This window comes from Myripristis murdjan, chromosome 6 (genome assembly GCF_902150065.1).
Source record: "Myripristis murdjan chromosome 6, fMyrMur1.1, whole genome shotgun sequence".
NCBI classification, from domain to species: domain Eukaryota; kingdom Metazoa; phylum Chordata; class Actinopteri; order Holocentriformes; family Holocentridae; genus Myripristis; species Myripristis murdjan.
The window spans coordinates 2,632,792-2,654,313 of record NC_043985.1 but is presented as its reverse complement, the minus strand read 5'-3'; the positions used below and the strand labels follow the sequence as shown (position 1 = coordinate 2,654,313).

At 39.8% G+C, this 21,522-nt stretch overlaps 1 protein-coding gene across 1 annotated transcript; it reads left to right on the top strand.

The window, feature by feature from the left end:
* Nucleotides 1–602: 602 nt before the first annotated feature.
* Nucleotides 603–21,148, top strand: nrn1la (neuritin 1-like a; the record flags this gene model as incomplete). Its single annotated transcript, XM_030053343.1, has 2 exons — nt 603–757; nt 20,851–21,148. Coding segments are annotated over 2 exons (453 nt in total), but the record flags the coding sequence as incomplete, so codon positions are not given.
* Between the last annotated feature and the right edge of the window lie 374 nt (nt 21,149–21,522).

The window sequence follows — 21,522 nt, the reverse complement described above, 5'->3', positions numbered from 1 at the left end:
TGGTTTCTTGTTATGGACTCGACACCACCAGTTGGGCCATGCCGTTGGTCTATGACAGCCTGTCCTACTTGTGTCGTCCCACATCATTTGCCTCACCCGTGCCTCTACTGGCTCCATCCTGCGTCCACTCAAGACTCAATCATAATTCTGTCGTTGTCGCCGCTTAAAATTCCAGTCATGACCGCATTTTTAGTTATGCAGCCTCTTCTTAGTCCTGTTTTATACGCTTTTCCTGGTCACCAAGCCTTGACTGGAGCTCCTGTTTGATTTAAGCAATCGATCAGCGCCTCAGCTTTATATGAGGAGAGGAGAAAGACATGGAAGGAAGAATGAAATGTAAATGAGGGAATTGGCTGTTGGAGCCGAGGTTGGGAGGGTGGAGGGGCCTGATCTGTGGGCAAGATGGATTGTAGGCTAACTCATTCACTCAGATCGGCACTGAGCTGCATAGGAAACAGTCTCAATGAGGAATATTAATATTTCCCCTCAAGTTGATTTCTCAATTCATATTAAGAAAGTTAAGATACATCTTTTTTTTTGCACACAGTCTGCATGTGAGCTTGTCTACTTGATGTGTGTAATTGCGTGGCTGTGTGTGTTTTCTAGTGCTGAGCCCATGCCCTGTCGCCGCAGCCTCAGCCAGAAGGTGTCACTCCATCTACAAGGGTTTCGCCCAGTGTCTGATGGCCCTGGGTGACAGCCTGACGGACAGCGCCCGCAAGGATGAGGACACACACGAAATACACTCCATCTGCAGGTCAGCAGAAACACACACACACACACACACACACACACACACACACACACACACACACACACACACAATGTATTTGTATGTACCGTGTCTCCATACAGGAGTATGAGACATGCATACAAGAGCACACACACAGCGCACGCTCAAACACTCAAAATCTCAGAGCATACACTCGCAAGCATAAACACTTCATCAGGATTCCCACTGATTTTCAGCAGTCAAATATGCTTTTCCTCAATCCTATACTAGTTTGGCCAGCATTAATATAACTTCACTTAGTCATGTTAGGGAAGTAACATGTTAAATCTATCAATGTTACATAAATTACAAAAAAAGATGTACTTATAACCTTTTACAGGGGTTACATCCAAACTTCCTTTTTCAGTAAAAAGCAGAATATTACATTCATTCTGTTGCCTACCATGTTGTAACCATGCTTTGTTTTGGCATATTTTTGGACAATGTGGGTCAGTCGTCATCAGCATTGAGTATTGTTATGAGGTTTACACTGCCTGCTTTGCATTTTTAGGATGTTTCAGCTTTGTTGCCTGTTTACATTATGGCAATCAAAACATAATTGAATGTAATAAGATATATTACTTTGATGAAGTAAGCAAAATAGCTACATCACTTATTACAATTAAAAAGGATAACTAACTAGTAATGTGTAAACCTTAACATCTCAAGAGTAATCTTCCCAATACCCTCCACTTATTTTGCCCAGCAGCCAGAAGAAAGACAAAGGAGTTCAGTCCTATAATCAAAGAGGTCACAGCCATGTTCAACTCCCCAGACACTGAAATTGAAATTGATTGTGCCACTATACAACACAAAGCTCTTTTGGAGAAAAATGTTTAGACAAGCATTTTATAATTCCATAAAGTCGGTGTATTGTCAATAGGGCACGCTGAGGCTGTACATTAGTAAACAAAATAACAGACCACAGTCTTGGCTCTCTCACTACCTTCTGTACTTGTTTATGTTCTAAAAACCCCTGCTAGTCACATGCTGGACATGAACACTGGTGGGGCTGTAAAGCCACAGGGATGACATGGGACCTGTTTCATGATGGTGCGTGACACATGGTGCAGCTTTGTACCGGTTAAGTGGAACGGTCATCAGGTGCACAAAGGTTTCTCCTCGCCTGCACAGATTTGCTATTTTGAAGACTTACTGCTGTGAGAGAGCCACAGCAGTGGGGGGTGTCATCAAAGATCAAGCAGTACGGTGCAATTTTAGCATTAAGGATTACCAGGATTTGTGTTCTGTCCAATCGCCTGCTCCGATCAGGTTATGGCACAAGGAACTTTCTGCTTTCTGTTCATAAAACGCATTCAATACACATACAGAATAATAACAAACAAACAAATTCAAAAGCTGACTGACTCCTTTTGTGGACGAGTTGTGGATGTTGGCAAATTTAACCTTGATAGAAATTCCTTGACAAGGAAAAAAAGCACCACAGAACATTTTTCATTCGTTCTAACTGACATATACACACGCGGCAGTGGTTGAATAAGTGTCATCCAACACAGGGCGGTGATTGTGTGTCACGACACAGAGCGGCTACATCCTCCATAAATGTCAGGGACTGCTTGCGGATGCTAGACTTCTGTTTGGCCGTTCAGCAGCTAATATCACCGAACACAGGGCCACCAAAGTATCACCTCCTCCCAAACTCATGTCATTTAAGGTGCTGTGGCACGGCTTGTGGTGACTCTGCAGCCTCTGCACAAGGGTGGTTTCCTCAGTTTTGTCTTGGATCCATCCAAGTCTCCTCTCTCCATCACAACATTACATGCCACAAGTGCATTTAAAGGGAAGAAAAAGATGTTAATGATCGATCATGGGGATCACTCCCTGCCATGCGTAGTCGTGTGGGGTCTATCATTTATTCCAGTGTCTCAGCTGGATGTGCACATGAGCAGCAAGTCATCCATCAGTCCAGTCAGGTAAATTGTGACTCTAGATTAGGGGTGTCAAACTGGATGGCTGAGAGGCTGCAGGTTCTCAATGCAACCAAAAACTCCACCAGCTGATTTCACTGATTGGTTCCTCCTCTTTGCTTGAAGGTGAGGTCATCAGTAGCTGGGTTTCCATCCACCTATTTTTATTCGCATTTTCAGAAATTGCGAAAAAAAAAACTTGGATGGAAACGCCAGAAATTCAAAAATGGCTGAAAATTTGCAAAAAAGTTTTTACGCTTGGAGGGGGTGGATTTCTCAGCGTATCAATAAAAGAAAATGCGACTTTTTGCTGTGGAAACAGGTTTTTTGAATAAACGATGACTGGACCGGATACCACGTCACACTTCTACGCTACAGTCTTATTATTAGTTATTGTTATTATTATTATTAGTCTCTTATTCCTTATTTAGGATGGTTTGGTACGAAGTTAGCGCTGCCAAAATAGTAAGCAGACTTCTCCCAAGAGCCGACAAGTTCAGCAGGAATCTGTCCCTGATCAGCTGTTGAGTGTCAGCTGAGTGTTTGTTGTTGTTCAGTCGACACACAGACGCTATCTGATGACGTCATCTCACGGCGCACTCTCCTCTCAATAATCGCAAAACAAAGCTAATGGAAACAGGCATAAATTCGCATTTTCTTTTGCGCATTTTGACAAAATTCGATCAAAAATTTCGATATATTTGGATGGAAACCCAGTGACTGAAATCACATGGAAGAGGTTTTGATTGGAATAAAAACCTGCAGCCTCTTGGCCCTTCATGGCACCAGTTTGACACCCCTGCTCTAGATGTAGCACAAACTGAGCCACGAATTGCCCACAACACAGACTTTTCTGTGAATTAGAAGAAATTTGATTTGATAATTCCTCAATTTGCCACAGCTGAAATTTTAAATACAGTTTGACACACATCGTACCCAAATGATTCACTTTCCCCTGTGGTTGTTTTTGTAAACCAGTGAAAAACTCAAGCTTGTTGGTTAGAGCTAGCCTTGTTGTCGTGTCAACATTTCTGCTTCTCAGTTCTGAAGCACATGAGTCCAACTGGATTTTTTTACATGTGACTTGGCAAACCCAGACGGAGCAGCTGCCGAACCATGCACACCTCTGTCCACGGGATCACACTGCGCCCCTTACGCTGTTCACTGTGCTTTTTGACGCAATGCACCATGCCACACAATAATTCATGGAGATAAGGCACATGTTCTCAAAATATTTATGTGCAGCAGTTGAACATCAATAAATCCTTAGGAAATTGATTTTAAGGCATTAGCATAATAAACCTTTTTTCATAGCAGCCGTTTTAACATGGAATACCAGCCAAACACAGGTGTTGACATTAATTTAGCGGGGAAAAAAAAAAAAAAAAAAAAAACATACATCATAAAACAGAGCCTATTTTAACAAACCTGATTATCGACAAGAAGATTGGCATCATTAGGTGACCTCTGCTGTATTTTATGTTGGATTTAGTTAAAAGATGGAAAAACTACTTCTAACATATTTATCCTCCTTAGTAAAGAAAAAGCAAGGGAGGGAGGACAAGGGTGACAGAAAGCAGGGAAAACAGGGTTTATGGGAAATCTGGTCTTGATTTTGAGAAACTCTCGCACTAACAATGCGGCTGGTCATTTGTTTACAGTAAATATACTCACATATCACAATTAATTTGACAATATGTTTGAAAATGCTACATGCTGTGCCTTTAAACCGAATGATTTCCACGGTAAGGACGACGATGCACTGCAAAACTCATTAAATGTTAACAACCCTGCATCACACACCTGCTCTTTCTCTAATTCCTGTGTGTTTTCACTGTACCGCTTTTTTCAGCGGCTCCTTTTTTTGGGGGGCTGCAGACCTGAAGACGCTGATTAAAGATGTATAACACCTGTCTCACTTTCTCCCTCTCCCTTTCTCTTAACTCTCTGCATCTCTATATCCTGTATCCATCCGTCATCTCTCCCTCTCTCTTTGTCATCTCCGCTCACTACTCTATTTATACATACCTCTGTCATCCATCTTCCTGTGAAGTCATATCCTCTCAAGCAGAGATAGGAGCCATTAGGCATGAAGGGTCTCAGAATAGGATCGCTGATCTGAGAGCCGTGTTTCTGTCAAGCGATAGGGAAATTTATAGGCCCGCTGTAGGTGCCAAATCAAATTCGTCTAAAGCACGCAGAATCATCAGAGCACGCTTTTCACCGGGAACGATTTGGGAAACAAGCAAAGAGGTCAAAGTAATGCGCACAAATAAAGTTGCTGTGTGGAAAAACTGACAAGACAGATGTTTTTGTTGTTTCTTAAAGCTTGATGAAGTGAATCACAGACACTGCCACAGCAGCACTCTTATCTCTAATCATTATGACAAAAGTTTTTGTTGACTAAAAGCACAGGAAACTATGGTGCACATTCTCTCATACAACAGTGAAAATTCGCTTGAAACAAGTGAAAATTTGCTTGTTTCATTGGCAAAATTTGTTTCTTGTTTCTAGCTAATTTTCACTTATTTCAAGTGAATTTTCACTTTTTCCACTGGCACATTTTGCCAATGAAACAAGCAAATTTTCACTTGTTTCAAGTGAATTTTCACTTGAAACAAGTGAAAATTGTCTAAAAACAATTTACTTCTGAGGTGATCATGTCTTATTTTAAGTGTAATGAGATATTTTGACTAGAAATAAGACATTTTTGACTTGAAATAAGACAAATAATCTTGGTAAGATTTTGCGTTTTTGCAGTGTACTAGATAGTATGCAGTGTACTGTTGTCACTCAGCAAACTACACAGAGCCAAGTGAAATGTACTTCTGGGAAAAGAGGAAGGACTTTCCTTTAAGACGGGAACTAGAAAGTAAGACACTGTAGTCCTTGAGGAAAATCTCTTGGAGCTATTTGGAACATATCCTTCTGCCTGCCTGTGTGTGTGTGTGTGTGTGTGTGTGTGCGTGTGTGTGTGTGTGAGAGAACCCTCCATGAGACTCTTCTTACAGTAGTAATCGTCTCATCAATATCCTGGCTCCAGCTACACCACGCCTTTTTTTTTTTTTTTTTGTTCACCTCTTTCATTCCTCCCTCTCGTCTTTCCTTCAACCATTCTTTTCCTTCCTTCTCCCCTCCCTTCCTCGCAGTCTTCCCTCCTTCCTTATCCTTTCTGCGTCCCTTCCTTCCCTCTTTTCACACGTCGCCCATTCCTTGTTTGCGTTCATCCATTCTCTTTTCTCAAGAGGACTTCTCATCCCTGTGACACGTGTGAAAGCTTTATCATCTTTTAGGATTCCCACAAGAGACAAAAAAAAAGCGTAATTTCTGAGACTTCTTGAGGATTAAAGCTGTTCTATTTTTGGGTTGGAGATCAGTGTCAGGGTTAGAATTTGAGTTAGGTTCACGTTGCACTTTTAAAGGTGACTGTTGAGAATGAAATTGGGGTATGGGAATAATGGGAAGTTGAGAGAATTTGCACAAGTAAAATAACACAGTGCGCATGTGTATGTGTGTGTCTGTGTCTGTGTGCGTGCGTGTCACCAAGGCCCTGCAGCCCACTTTTGTTACCACTTGGCTGTTGTTAAGCCTCTCCTATTCCTTGAGGTACCAATTAAACTACTAATCCTGCAACCCAGCCACCTTAGTGTGAGTGTTGCTTAATGCAGGCGCACACACACACACACACACACACACACACACGCACACACACTTGACATCCACACACACACACTCCCTGCCTCTCTCTGTCCTTGCCTCACTCCTCCTTTCTCTCTCTTTGTATTTTTCCATTTTCTGCCACTGAATCCCTCTCTCTCCTCTTCTCCCTCTCTTTCTTCCTCTTTGTTCTCCTCTGTCCCTCCTTCTCTCTCTCTCTCTCCCTCCCTCTCTCTCTCTCTCTCTCATATTCTTTCACCTCCCTCCATCACACCACACTCTTCCTCGGCAACTTCTTCCCTCCGTCTCTCCGCGCGCAGGAACACGGTTTTAGCAGTTCTGTCGGAGCTGTCTAATGAGGAGGTAGCATGGCGCTACTCTTCTGAAGATTGGCATGCACGTGCATGTGCAAACGCGGGCACACACACACACACACACGCACACACGGTACAGTGTAGACTGAATAGGAGGCTATGATTTGCATCTAGGCCAAGGCTGCTCCATTGTCAGAGCTCTCCCCGGAGTGCAGGGCTGCTTATATTCAACGTCTCCACAATAGGCATTATGCGGTTGCAATCATTCGGTGCCAGAATAGTTCAGGTGGAATTTTTTTTTTTTTTTTTTTTTTTTTTTTTTTTTTTGAGTTAAGGGTATAGAGGAATTGTCTGTAGTAGAGATTAAACTGTATCCTATTGTAATGGTGGTGGAAGTTTGGATAAAGAATAGTAATAGCTGTTAAATAAATAAAGTAAGGATGCACTAAACATGTTTGGAGCGTTCTGTTTGGCTCGTGCTGCCATTTCGATTTGGGTTGCACCAAATAACTGCGCCAGAATGCTTGAAAATCTGGGTATTAGTCCTTTTCCAAGCAAACTGCCGTGTGGTTTGTGAAAACTGAGAAAATAACTCCATAACATAAGTTTTGTAATGATTAATTACAATTAGAGACTGGGATCCGATTCATTTTTACATCCTGAAACCAAAATCTCTAACCTGGGTGGAAAACATCTTGCCAAACTGTAAAAAAAAAAAAAAAAAAAAAAAAAAAAAACTACTCATGAATTTGTTTACAAGCTTTGCTCTTCCTCTATCTGCACAATGTGAATCTAAACAAACCGACTACAGCCATGCAACTTTTCTTCTATGGTTGTGGATAAAGAAAACATGCTGGAGGTGTTATACTGCAAGTGTGTGTTTGATTTTTTTTTTTTTTTTTTTAAATACCTCCACAATAGCTCTAAAAGAATAACTCTGCTTTTTGTCATCATGCCAGAGATAGTTTTGAGAAGTACAAGGTGAAAATGTTGGATTAGTTTCCCTGGTTACAGTCATGCCAACAAAGGCAAACATTTAAACGCTGCTAATACAGGTGTTTTCAGAAAACGCTCAGGTCAAAGCTCCATCTGAATATCATGCCACATTCTCTTTCATAAGGACGTTCTTTCACATAGACTCCTTTCACAGCAGCCTTCATACTTGCCTTTATATTTTTATCCTCTACAGATTTAGATAAGGTCAGCCATGCTTTCATGGCATCTCATCGCAGCTCTGTCATTGAAAGTCACTTTCACGTCTCTGGCTCGTTTAGAATGCAGCAGTTAGGATTTCTGACTGTTGCCAAACAAAGAGACCATAAAATCTCCAATTTTAGCATCTCCCTGCTGGTTGCTGCTTAAATATAGAACTCTGTCGTGACAATTATTTATAATTTCACTTTGACAATAAATTGGACAAAATCTCTTACAGTATCGTCACACTTTAATAATACTCAGAGTGTGGCACACAAGAAGTCAGTGATATAAGTGCACACGGGAGAGGGAACAGAAGACTCTCTTCACACACTCACGCTGGTTCTGAGTCTCATCTGTACCTGCTGTCCCTTGTCTGTTAATATCCCAAAAGGCCAATGCTGTTTGCATTCTTTGCACACATTTGATACACTCAGCAGTTTCCCCACAAATCTTCTGTCTTGGCCTTTTGTAAGATGACAACTTCACAGTAGCCTTTAGTGGTTGCATATACATTTTATGGCAGCTGTCAAAGCAATAAAGAAAAGGCTAAACATGGTAAAGGTCACACATGGTCACAGATTAAGAATAAGTAAACATGGCTATATGACCATGATGTATGCTATACATACCACTCCTGATGGGCAGGTTGGCACTTTGCATAGTAGGAGCCATCAGAGTATAAATGTGAGGCAGACTCTGTAAAAAGCTTTGAGTGGCCAGTAGACTAGAAAATTGCCGTAAGAAATGCAGTCCATTTACCATATAACCATCAAAAATGTGTTTATTGTCCTGTAGCACAAAATGACCATGATTTACCTGCATGGGCTGATTAAGGTTGTTTATCAAGACTGGTGACTCATTGATTATGGCATCAGATGTCCTCTACTCTGTCTTGGGACAAACCCTCACCCACTGGAATTTCAACACGGCCTCTCTGACCATCTCTATCTAGAGTGAACACTGGAGGCTTGGTTGGCTGATAGACAGATAGGCGCTCTTGTGTTTGCGCATGCATCTATTTCTGTTCTGTTCTTTTGTTTTTTGTATTTTTTTTTTTTTTTATCACAGAAGGTAAATAATCCAACAGCATAACTCACATCCAAACAAACATGGCATCAGACAGCGAGACAGAAGAGCTCCTGCAGTTCCCTTTGTCACTGAAACAATTAAGGAAAAAAAGAACGCTGAACGACTGCAGGACCAACTGTCGAGAGTTTTGGAAGTTGGTTCCGGCTATGTGAGAAATAGGAATGAAGATTACACTATCAGTACTTGCATATGTCAGATGCATTTCCCCTCACACTGAGCACAAGTCAGCACGCAGGGTTATAGCCGTGGCTATAGCTGCTGTTTCACGCCAGGTGTGTACACTTTGAGGCTGGATCTTGGCTGCATTGAGGTCTGATCAGAAAATCCAAATGTTGAAGTGGCTAGAATTGCATTGCTGCTGGATCTCAGTTCTCGGTGGACATTATTTACCATGCAGCAGCTGACACTGACCACTGCTAGCTTCCACATTCTGTACATGCCACAATGAAGGATCGATGAATGAAATACAAAGCATGGGCTCTAGTGGAGAAAAAAAAAATCCCCAGTTCCCACCAGTGTTAGGCTGCATTCTAAGATTATACTTTCCTCTCCACATGACCAATATGGTTTCTGCATAAAGCATATGCTTGAACTGCCAGCTGCTGAGTTCTACTGCTAAAAATGAGTCAAACCCGAGAACAAAAGGAGAGTAGGACCTGGGAGAAGTGGCATGTTTCTTCCTACCTGAGCAGAGAAAACAAATCAGAGTTCATATATGAACCTCATGTCTGGACAGATCAATCAGACCTGATCTAATACCCTGTTTCCACGTGGAATAAATATGTGTCTGTCTAAATATGTGGCTGACCTGATCAGAAGTGGACAGCTCTATATCCGTCTGTTAAAATCTGGCATTAAAATGTGTCTCCACATGCAACTCAGCTGCCCACTTGTAATCGGATCTCACTTCTCTGCTGTATATGCAAATAAACATGCATCATTTCCATTTGCAAAGGCCGAATGAGCTATTTTTTTTTTTGTTTTTTTTTTCAATTGAGGTAAAAGGCATTTAACAAAAGGAGACATCCATACTCACTGCAGCCTCATTTAAATTTGCTGTCAATAACTTGCGACTTATTTATATATATCTGTGAGTTATTATTGTCATTACCTACAAAGAATGCTATTATTCAAAATTTGAAGTGTGCTTAAATCATGCCATATCCCAACTGCACTTCTTTTCTTCTATTTCTTTTTTCAATCAGCTATCCAGTTTCTACTGGAAAACTGATGGGTTGAGCCGTTGTTGGGATTAAAGGTTTGGAATGTTGCACTGGAGCAAGTGCTCCACACACAGGACTTTCTTCAGTGTGGCCCAGGCCACATCTGTGTACTAAAAGAACGTGCACAAAAGGTGATTGGATCTGAAGACACATTGAAGATGCACTGGGTGCTGTTTACACCTGTACTCAGAGGTGTCAGCTTGTGATCGGATCGCCCAAAATGCATGTTAATGCCAGGTGTAAACAGGGCCTGCGACTGGATCTGACAGGTGAAAGACAGGTGTAATCCAGGACTTAGTGTGAAGTTTTTGTCCATCAACACGAAGGAACACACACACACTCCTGTTTTAGTTATTCTTCACCAGTTAGCCTGCTGCAGACCTTTGAAACTCTGTGCCTCATGTTTTGGATTGCATGCTGCTCGGGGTGTTCCAAGTTGAAAGTGTCTGAATTTTAAACACCACACACTAATTCACTGTCAGACAGGCAGGGCTATTGCTAGCGTTCTCTTATGCATTTTTATTTCCAACATTATCCTCTTCTGTAGTACACCTGTATTGTATTTATAGAAGGCACATGACTCTCATGTTACTTTTGCCTCTCATTGTGCAGGCTCTGCTGTCTCCACTGGCAGAAGTCTCCATATACCCTGATACAGGACATTGTACAAAGTGTTGGTGTGCACCTTAATTTAATTAGGATGAACTTTTTTTTTTTTTTTTTTTTTTTTTTTTTTTAATATTTTCATTATTATTATTTTTTTTGACCAATAAATGTACTTGAGGGTTATTTAATTCTCAACTCAGACAGCCTTTTTCAACAGTTTGTCAGTTAAAATAAATCAATCAATAAATAAAACCTGATGATGTTAGTTAGTTAGTTAGATACTTTATTCATCCCGAAGGAAATTCACAGTTTCCAGCAGTATCCACAGAGTACAAGATTAAGTAAATCAAAAATAAAGAATAAAGATGACCCTCGAGATCTAAAGATCTAAGTACCAATGTGCAAAAAACAATGTGCAAAAAAACCAATAAAACCAGTGTGCATCGATGTATACAATGTATTTACAGTATGAACAGATGATAAATAAATAAATAGCGCTCAGATGATAAATAGATGATAAAAAGCCAATAAAACCAGTGTGCATCGATTTTATTGGCTTTTTATCATCTATTGACGTATGAGTATGATGTATGACATATGAGTTAGAAAAAGTTTTGGTTCAAAATCGTCTCCTGTGTCATAAAAGGGATTCTGCTTTTCCAAATAACAATGCACAATAAGTATATTGCTGAATTCATAAGAAAAAACAGAATTATGCCCACAGTATAAATAACTAATGTGAGCTTCATACAGCAAGTCGACCAGAAGCAGCAGCTAACTAGCCTCTCATTGAGTTTGACCAGAGCTGCACCTCATCACCCCCTCAGTCCTGTTTGTTAGGGCCTCCCAGAGCTCCCAGCACAGGAGAAAACTGTGTAATGACCTTAAACAAGCACAGGAGGTTTTTTTTTTTTTTTTTTTTTTTTTTGCATGCATTTTAATCATCTGTTGTGCCTTATGTTTTCATGACTTTGTGTAAAGCCATGTACTTAAGTCCAATATAAATAACTTACCATCCACCACCTGCCTTTTGTTTGCTGTTCACATAATTGCTAAATGTCAGCTGGAACAGGCAGTATAAGCTGATTATAAAAAAAAAAAAAAAAAAGATTTATGGCTTTAGCTGGAGTTTTTTGTCGCTTTGCTACAGTGGTTGCAAAATCTAGATCTTGTGTTGTGTGAATTAATGAACAGAGAGAACAATCTACTTCAAGAAGCTAAATGAAGTTACATCACCGCTGTTTTAATCGACCTCGCCTTCAGATCAGACAGTTCAGTCATGCATTTATGGATTTATTTATTTATTATCGGTTTATTACCTCTTGCCCTCACAGAGAAGTTGATAAAAAAAAAAAAAAAAAAAACTTTTAGGTATGTTTTTATTGCTGATATATTATTCGGTATATAAATTATGTTATTATATTAACTATATATTATAACTATACCTCCAAATATAAATATTCTATTCTATAGATATTTTGCAGATACATTTCATTACATAAGCTTTATGCAAAGGTTCAAATATGAAAGGTCTATAGATATTCAATAGATATATTTTATTTAGTACATTTTATTTTTTATTACTCTGAGTTTTTTCCTTTTTCTTATATTCTTTATATCTTTGTACTTTACTTATTTTGTGTTTTATTTTTCTAATGATATACATTTCTCTCTTCTAGTGTTGAGAGGACCAATAGTAGATTACACAAAGTGTGTAGCCTACGAGTGTTCCTGTGTAATATCTGAACAACCTGCTGCTGTACAACAAGAAGTACAACTCTATCTATCTATCTATCTATCTAGTGTTGAAGTTGAGGATCAAATTGGAATTATGTGGCATGATTTAATCCACTTCCCTCAGCCTTCATCAGTCAGCCAACCAATCAATACTTGCAAAGGGAAAATATTCATCTTTGTTTGAACTCTTCATTCAGTTCGTAGTAAAATGTTTTACTATTTATAATAAAAAATAGAACCAAACTCGAGGGCCTCTAATCTATTTTGTTCTACTCTCATCAACTCTACTTTGATCTAACATTAAGCCTTGTAGTGGGAAATATGATCCAATATTGCCTGATATGTATTTCAGTAAATGTAGAGAATGTTTTGAGTGGGTTTCCTGTGTCCTGTGTTCCTCTGTCAAGTCATAAAAAAAAAGTAAAAAACTGGCTGAAAATGGGCTGTGGAGGTTTTCAGATGTCGGGTCTGCTGCTCTGTTAGCAGCAGAATAGAAAGCCTCAGGAGGTTTTATTATTGTGAAAGCAGCTGGCTGTCTGTCAGTGTCCTCACTGCGATTCTGCTGTCTCGGCACCACCTGTGACTGGAGCAGAGACCCGCTCACCTCACCTAAACACACACACACACACACACACACACACACACTGCTACACATAAGGGCACTCCTTTTTCTCTCTGACTTTTTCGTGTTCTTTCTCTCTCTCCAACACACTCTTAAACACACACACACACACACACACACACACACACACACACACAGACGGTAAACAGATGCTTCCAACCCCCAGCCCTCCCTCCATCAGCTGCTCCTCCCATGGCAGCAGGTAAGCAGCAGCTTCACATGCACACGCACACACACACACACACACACACACACACACACACACGCACACACACACACACACACACACACACACACACACACAAACACACACTCACACACACCCTCCTTCCAGCAGCCGTTCTGTCAGAGGTGAACCACTGGAGTGTTCAGGCCCTGGACATGGTCCAAACACACACACACACACACATACACACACTGCAGAGTCACCGTAGGAGGAGATGATGTTTACCGAGTACTCAGAGAGAGACTAAAGGCTGTATTTTTTGTACGCTTTTTGGATTTCATTATTCTATTCATTACGAAATTTGCAATATGAGACAAAAAGAAAACACTGGTTCCCTTTAACCTTCTGCGTCTGGAGCAGCAAGGAGGTTGATAGGCGATCCAAATTGTGCCATAGGAAAAATGCACACTACGGGATCACCACAGACACTGAATGGGACCCAGCCTCAAAACGCTGCAACATACAGACCTGATCCTGTCCCAGCTGCTCTGGGATCAGTCTGTTTATCACAGTTTCCTGCAGAGCTGACACTCTCAGTGTTTCCCTGCAGCTCCAGCCGTGTGTAATGGCTGAGCTGCCTCAGTGCCTAGTTGTGCGCAGTGTTTATACCTCATTGACAGTCTATTAAATTGTTCCATCAGTTTATAAAGCTTGTTGTGGAAAAACACAGAAAATCAAACCTGTTCTGAAATCTTTGATGACAGACGAAAGTGTCGGAATTGGTGTGTGTCGTCATTTTTTGATGCACAACAGTTTCGGATGAAAAATCCAGATTTTGTGTGCAAAGGCTTTTAGTGTGTGTGCTCTTTTATTTCTACTTACTTACTTACTTACTTACTTCTGAGGGCAAAATTTGTATACTTGGTTTGCATTGTATTGCATTTGGTTTGTATTGTAAAACCTGTTCTTAGCTTCTTAAATCTTGCCCCTAAAAAATACCACCCATATTATAAAAGTAAATAAATAAAAAACAAAATAAATAAATAAATGAACTGAAACAAGCAACCCCCTCTGGGATAGGCTTCAGCACCCCCTGCGACGCTTATGAGGATAAGCGCCTTGGAAAATGAATGAATGAATGACTAATTCCTCTGCTGGAGATTATGTATATGTATCAATATCACTAGCGGTGAATAAGGATGTGAACATGTTTCATTTAAAAGACACTTTCTGTGCCAGTGGGTCAGGTGATACAGCCTACACACTGTGTACTTGGTTCAGCTGAGACCAATTTGCAAACATGAATTAGTTTTGGACCTCTCAGTTCATTTTGACTTTCCACAGCAAATACAACATGCGCTCACAGATCTCCCTTGTTGTCAGATTAGCTGACTTTACTGGCTGGCTACATTCTTTACGTTTTGTGGAAACATTATTAAACATGGTGAGGAGGAGGTTGCTAGTTTGGGTGTTAGCTCTAGAGGTGGACACTGACAGCAGAAATGATCAGTTGTCAATTACTGTTCTCTGGCATTTCTTCCTGCCTGTGTGTGGTCAGAGGCGTATCTTTTAGTGGACATGGCATACAACTCATGGTATTGACTTATTAACAAAAGAAGACTTAACTGGCATTTTCCACTCCATCTCCATGTTGTTTGTTTACAATATCCTGACATTCTTCATTCTGATTGTCTGGTTGATTGAAAAAAAAAAAAAAAAAAAAAAAAAAAAAGCTGCTTCCCTAGTGCTTTTTCTGAATAATTTCAGCTCTTTTCAACTTCTAAAACTGCCGCGTCACACTTTGCCGGGCACATTTTCAGGAGCAGCTGCTTCCCATAGGATTACATGAAGAAAAAGGCTGTGACTTTATGTGTTCATATCATAAATCATACCACAGGGTGACCAGACGTTCCCACTTTCAAAGGATAGTCCCGTGTTTTGATGCTTTCTCCCTGGAGAAGGGCCCTGGACCCCCACTTCTCGGGACAGTGCTGGTATTACCAGAGGACGTCTTGTGATTTGTCGTGTCCTGCTTGTAAATGAGGGTATATTGTTTTAATGGCTTGTGCTACATGATATTTTAAGTTTTCCTGTTTGTTCATAACTGGCTACCATGAAAGTTGAGAACAGATGCTCAATTGGCAGAGTTTGGACAAATTATGTCAGATTAGTGACGTTGGGTCACACAAATGTATTTTTTTGAAAACTAAAAAAAGAAAACTGCACTAATAATTGTTAAAATGATATGTTTAACCGGCAGGTCAGTGATGCTGAATTGACTTCAGAACTTCTGTGTTTAAATGCTTGTGAAAGGCTTTCACAAACATTTAAGGGGGTCTATAATTTCTGCAGATTCTTGAATATGTCTATTGTGTTTAATATTTGTCAGCCAATCACAAATGCCTCCAAAACTCTGGTCACCTTATCATGCCTATTTGTCACTAAATCCAAACTGTCTCTTTAAGGTTAGGGTAAGGGTGAAAGCATTGATTAAGGATATAAGGGGATGAATGCAGTCAGTGGTAGTTGTGGCATGTGAACATCTCCAACATGGGTGATGGCAGTGTTAGCGGTGCGTGCTGCCTGCAGTGGCACTGACAGGGACTTGAGCAGCGGGCAGATGTTGAGGAGAGCCATCTGCTCCTGCCTCCTTACTCAGCCCACGCTCTCCCCAGCCCCTGCGCTTTCATCTAGTTAGCACTCAGCTAAACCCGGCGTTTCCTCGGGGACAACTTAGCCAACACATTCATGATGAAAGCAAAATTAGCAGCCTATTACAGTCAGATGGACTCGATTTTTGGATGTGCAGCTTGAAAGTTTGAAAATGGAGTAAAGTTTTTAATGCCCTGTTTCACTGAATCATGATTCTCATCTGCAGGTAAGCTCTCAGTAACAGTTACCATAAACCAGCCTGGCTTTCCCTAGCTCCACTTTTCCATTGCTCTTTGCTCTGCAGTTGCAAGTTGCATGATGATGACTTCCTTTCTTTTCCTTGTTGTAACACTTAAGAGGTCAGAGGATGAGTTTTGATAATACACACATACTTCACATCAGCAAGTACTGACTCTTGTTTGCTTGAAAGTGAAAGTAATAATAATTAAACACCTTTGTATAACTTCATTTCAGTTTTGCTATTCTGTATCACCATTTTTTCTTGCTGTTCTAAACACTCTCTGGTATGTCTTTACTGGTGTTGTCTCAAATTACAAGAATCCACTGATTATGTAGGGAGCTTGTCAGCTTATATATGTGTCTAATTTTCATTTAGTGAGTGGATTTCACACATAGTTTCCTTCAGGGATGGAAAACTTTAGCACAACACCAGGAAAAATCCTGGTCCACAGTAAGTGATGGATTTTCTTTCCAGTGGCTGCAACACTGGTTTGCATTATATTATGTATTTTGCATTCTTCTTATTCTAAAATAAATGAATTAAAAAAAAAAAAAATTAACAATAAAAAATAAAAAAAAGTGAAATTGCATTTGAAACTGGTAAAATTGAACTGAATCTGAATCCAAAACCACACTGAGCGCAAAAAATCCAGCAGCAGTTAATTAAACAGCAAAACCTCCTTCACATGGATGCTTCACAGAAATCATATAAGTTATAGATGACATCATTATTCTTACTTAATTTCTATGGCATTTATAGAAAGTTGTGAGGACAGAGTGTGAGACAGAGGAATGGCGAAGGACAGACGTAACAGCCTCACAGGAGGACCAGGCAAACGAAAGGAGCAGAATGGATGGCTGGAAATGGAAGAGAAAAGCTAGACGGGGAGCATCAAAGACAGCCAAGGACAATTACAGTAATTGTTAACGAACAGCAAAAGTTCTCTTTATGAATGCCAACGTGAGCAGAAATTGCCGTGTCTGCACAATTGGAAATAATGGCTTTTCCACGCTGCATGCTCCGTACGCTGCACATTCCTGGTGTATGTACAGCATACATAATGTCACTTGATTCGACAACTCATAGAACAAGTTGATTATTTTACCCAACTGGCAGATTTTTTTCACTTGTGTAAAAGTGAGAGTGGATCAGAGGTGTGATGATATCAAACAGCTGAAGCTCGCGGTTGAGCAGAGGTTAAAAGACCAATTTTTTTTGCAGAAGTGGCATTATGAGCTCCAGAGTGTCATCATGAGATTTGCACTGTGAATTTATCAAAAGTCTTGTCTGGTACGAGTATCTAGGTCAAGTTCCATGGCTCAGGTTATCTGTCATTGTTTAGTCAGCCTGATCAGAAATCATAATCACCGCCAGTGGTGTAGGATATTCAGACCATGTGGTACGTAATTATATATTAATCAATGAAACAACAATATATATTCAGAAAACTAATTATAATTATTGTCTTAATATGCTGAAGAAGAAAAAATGGTCCAATGATGTTCATTACAAATTTACATTTACAAAACAGGTTTTAAAAATAATGTTAAGTAATGTAAAAAGTGGTTTTACTTTTGTTTTTTACTTTATTTTTACGCTGTTGCTATTCTCTCGGCAGAAATGGACTGGAAGAACTGAAGGTTGTGGTGGGCCTATACATTGACAGAAACGATGAAATCAATTTAAATACTAGTATATGTGATGTAAATGACCAGGGAAAACAAGAATGTATCACTTTTCCTCATTAAGTAAAATATTTAAAGGTTTTACATTTTGACAATTTTTACACCTTACTAGGGAAATGTGTCCTGGGAGATACAACTTATAAAATCCAAAATATACCATACACAATATATTTTAAAAATAAGTGTGGAATTTTTTTTTACAACACAATTTCTAGTCCTACCTGTTTAAGAGTTAAAGAGTTTGAGAAGTATCTACTTGTGAGAGCAGGAGATATGGCCAGACTATTTGTAATATTCAAGTAACAGAATCCCTAAAAAATAACAGGAAAATAGAAAAGTCTGGAAAGGAATAAAAGGTTTTCCAATTTATGTAATGACAACTGCCTGGTTGGATGAAAGTGAAGAAGCAAAACAAAAACAAAAACGCATTAAAGATAATAGAAGTCCCTGTAAGTACCTGGCAAAATAAATCATCCATCTATGTTTAAATTCATATAATTGTTATAGACAGATAAACCAAGGATAGTGTTTAAACTGAGTGCCTTTTTGAGTAATGTTGCCTCTGTTTAAATCTATCCTGGTCATTTGCTGGTGTACTGTTGTTTTGTTCTGGTTTAATCTTGTGCCACATGCCACAGTGCGTGGCCTAGAGTCAATAAAAAATAATCTAAATATGAACTAAATATGAAACTAGATGGTAAGATTCAATATGCTGTTGTTGTTGCATGATACATTTTTTTTTTTTTGGTGTGATGAAAACATCTCTGTAATTTTGGAGACTGATTATTTCTTATCCTGTGTAAACTAGCCATTAAAATGATGCGTTTCCTGTGTTAGCACTTACTTTGCACGCATTGGACCTTATTTGTCCAGCAATTCACAAACAAATTTAGTTCTTTGTATCCACCTTTACACACACCATGAGTTTTTTCTTAATTGTTTGTATGTCGCTCGACAATTTACCTCTGGCTCAGAGCATGTGTTTTGTCAGACACACACCACACTCCTACATACAGTTTACTGTAGGCATCCCAGACGTCCCAGCCAAGTAGGTAAGACTTATGTGAAAACATAAGTCACACTGGACAATTAGATTGCAGAAAGTGTGTGCACTGTTTTTTTGTTTGTTTGTTTGTTTGTTTGTTTGTTTGTTTTGTTGTTTTTTGGGTTTGTTTTTTTTTTGTTTTTGTTTTTTTTTTATATTTCTGGGTTTGTTAGCTTGGCTAATGTGAAGAGACTGCCCATTGGTCTGCAGGCCCATTATTTGGAAATCCCAACAGTCAGAAAAAAATGACAGAAAGCCCATTAGTCTATTAGATGGCCTGTTATCTCAAAAATGAATATCCATTATTCTGAAACCCCAGTAGTCCAAAAATATTTAGGCAGGGGGCTCCTCAGGTTGAGATTAGGGTAAACAGATGGATGCTTTTCTTGGCAGGGATGCAAAACTTGGCGTAACACCGGCAGTCACCGAACTCCAACAACTCCAGAGTGCAAGTTTTCAGATGAACAGGCATTTGTTTCCGAGATAACAGGCCATCGGACTAATGAGCTTTCAGTCCACTGGGACATTTTTCGAACTATTGGGGTTTCTGAATAATTTCCCATTGGACCAACGCCATGGTACCAAAAGAGAGATGTCCTGCAGCATTTGATAGTGTAATGTGCTTCTAGCATTAAGTGTGTGTAAACTCCACAGTTCATCTATTATGTCAAGTCTTTCATTTTTATTGATGAAACTTGGCTGAAAACGTCTCCATCTGGAACGCTGCCAGAGTGCGACTCCTCCGGCTGTCCCGCTCTGGGAGAGCGCAGTGGCAGTTGTTGCCTTGCCTCCTTCTGTGTGTCCTTGATGTTCCTTTTGTTGGCTGTGATGCACTTTTTAGTTAATAGTTTTAAATCAACAATTTTCTTTAACTTCTTGCACAGTTCCCTGTATGGATGTAACCATGTTCACTCACTCACTCTGATCTCCTTTTTTTTTTTTTTTTTTTGTGGCATTGAAATGCCAGTGCTCCTGCCGCAGGATAGTATTTGTTTGTTTTAACAGAACTCTGTATTACCTCAGTTTCCTGTTGCACCTGCTTATTCAAAATAGTATATTATTTTTGTATCAGATTTTGTAAAATTTTTAAGACCATCAAGCATCTCCAGCTAAACTTAACTGTATATCATTTATTATTTACTGTCTTATTTACCTTTAGAGCTGCTACAATGCCTTATTTTCTCATTTTCAAAATGAAATGAAAAATGACTTTTTCAGCTTGTTAGCCAGTTTACCATGCCAAAATATACACTTTTTACAGGTGTGCAATGTAAAATTGCAGAGGGTTGATTGAAGCGAGCACACACACACACACACACACACACACACACACACACACACACGAGTAAATAAATAAATGGATAAATAATAAAAAAGAAAGAAAGAAAGAAAGATAAAATGAAAATAAAGAAATAAGTATGTATAGGCCTGATGATGAAAACTCAACCATCAAATTTCACATTTCCATAGTTTTTGTTTGCTAGTTGAGTCCAAATAGTTCTCGCTTAGTTCTCTCTTTTGCTTTTTGCTTAAGATAAGATAAGATAAGATAAGACATTCCTTTATTAGTCCCACAGTAGGGGAAAACAGTGGGAAAATTTCAATTTAATATACCTTAAACACAAAATTCCAACAATTTACAAAATCCCATTACTTATACTTCCAGGAAAAGAAAGTATCTTTAATAGCAATGTCATGCAGAAACAGAAGGTGTGAACAAAAGTTCCAACCAATAAAAACACCACATTTTTTGAATGCTCACACCCCTCCCATCAACTATAACTGTTTCATGGAGAAATACATCTATTTAAGGAAGTGAAATGCTCTCAAAGTGCTCTGTTTTCCTTCAGCGCTGACCGACCAGCCAGTCTAGTCCTTGAGTTGTCCTCATGTCCTGCTGCTCTTTGTCTCTGCAGGTCGTGGGATGAGTTCCATGACTGCGCCAACGTGGTCATGGCCGGCTGTCCAGACGAAGCGGCAGCCGTCTGGGAGTCTCTCCGCCAGGAATCCAAGAAAATGCAGTTCTCTGGAAACCTCTATGACATGTGCTCCAACCGCAACAGCCATTCAGAGGCTACGGTATCCTCCCACGGCCAGCCCAGCCAGGAGGAGATCAACCAGGAATCTCTAAGAGGGGCCGCCAATCATCTGGCAGGCCCCTCCCTCTTCCTGATGCTACTTCCTCCCCTGCTGCTGTTGTTGTCTTGGATATAGTTACACCACAAAGAAATAGGACTAGTGCAAACAGACTCATGAACTTTATGAATTTTTTCTGCCACGAGTCCATAGACTTTCCTCTTTTTTTTTTTTTTTCCTTTTTCTCCTCCGCTCTGCCAGGGGTTGAATATTTCTAACTGCATGTTCAGAGGCCCGACAGTCTTTTTGATAATGCATCTTTAAACTGCGTGTGCTGTTTCATGCATATTCTCTGCCTTTTAATTAGTCTCTCTGTCGGACACACACACACACAGTTGTAGTGCACATACAGAAATACACATACACTGCACAGATGCAAACAGACCCACAAACATGAGATGCACACAGACACATGGACACGCATATACATAGAAACACCAGCCACAAGTAAG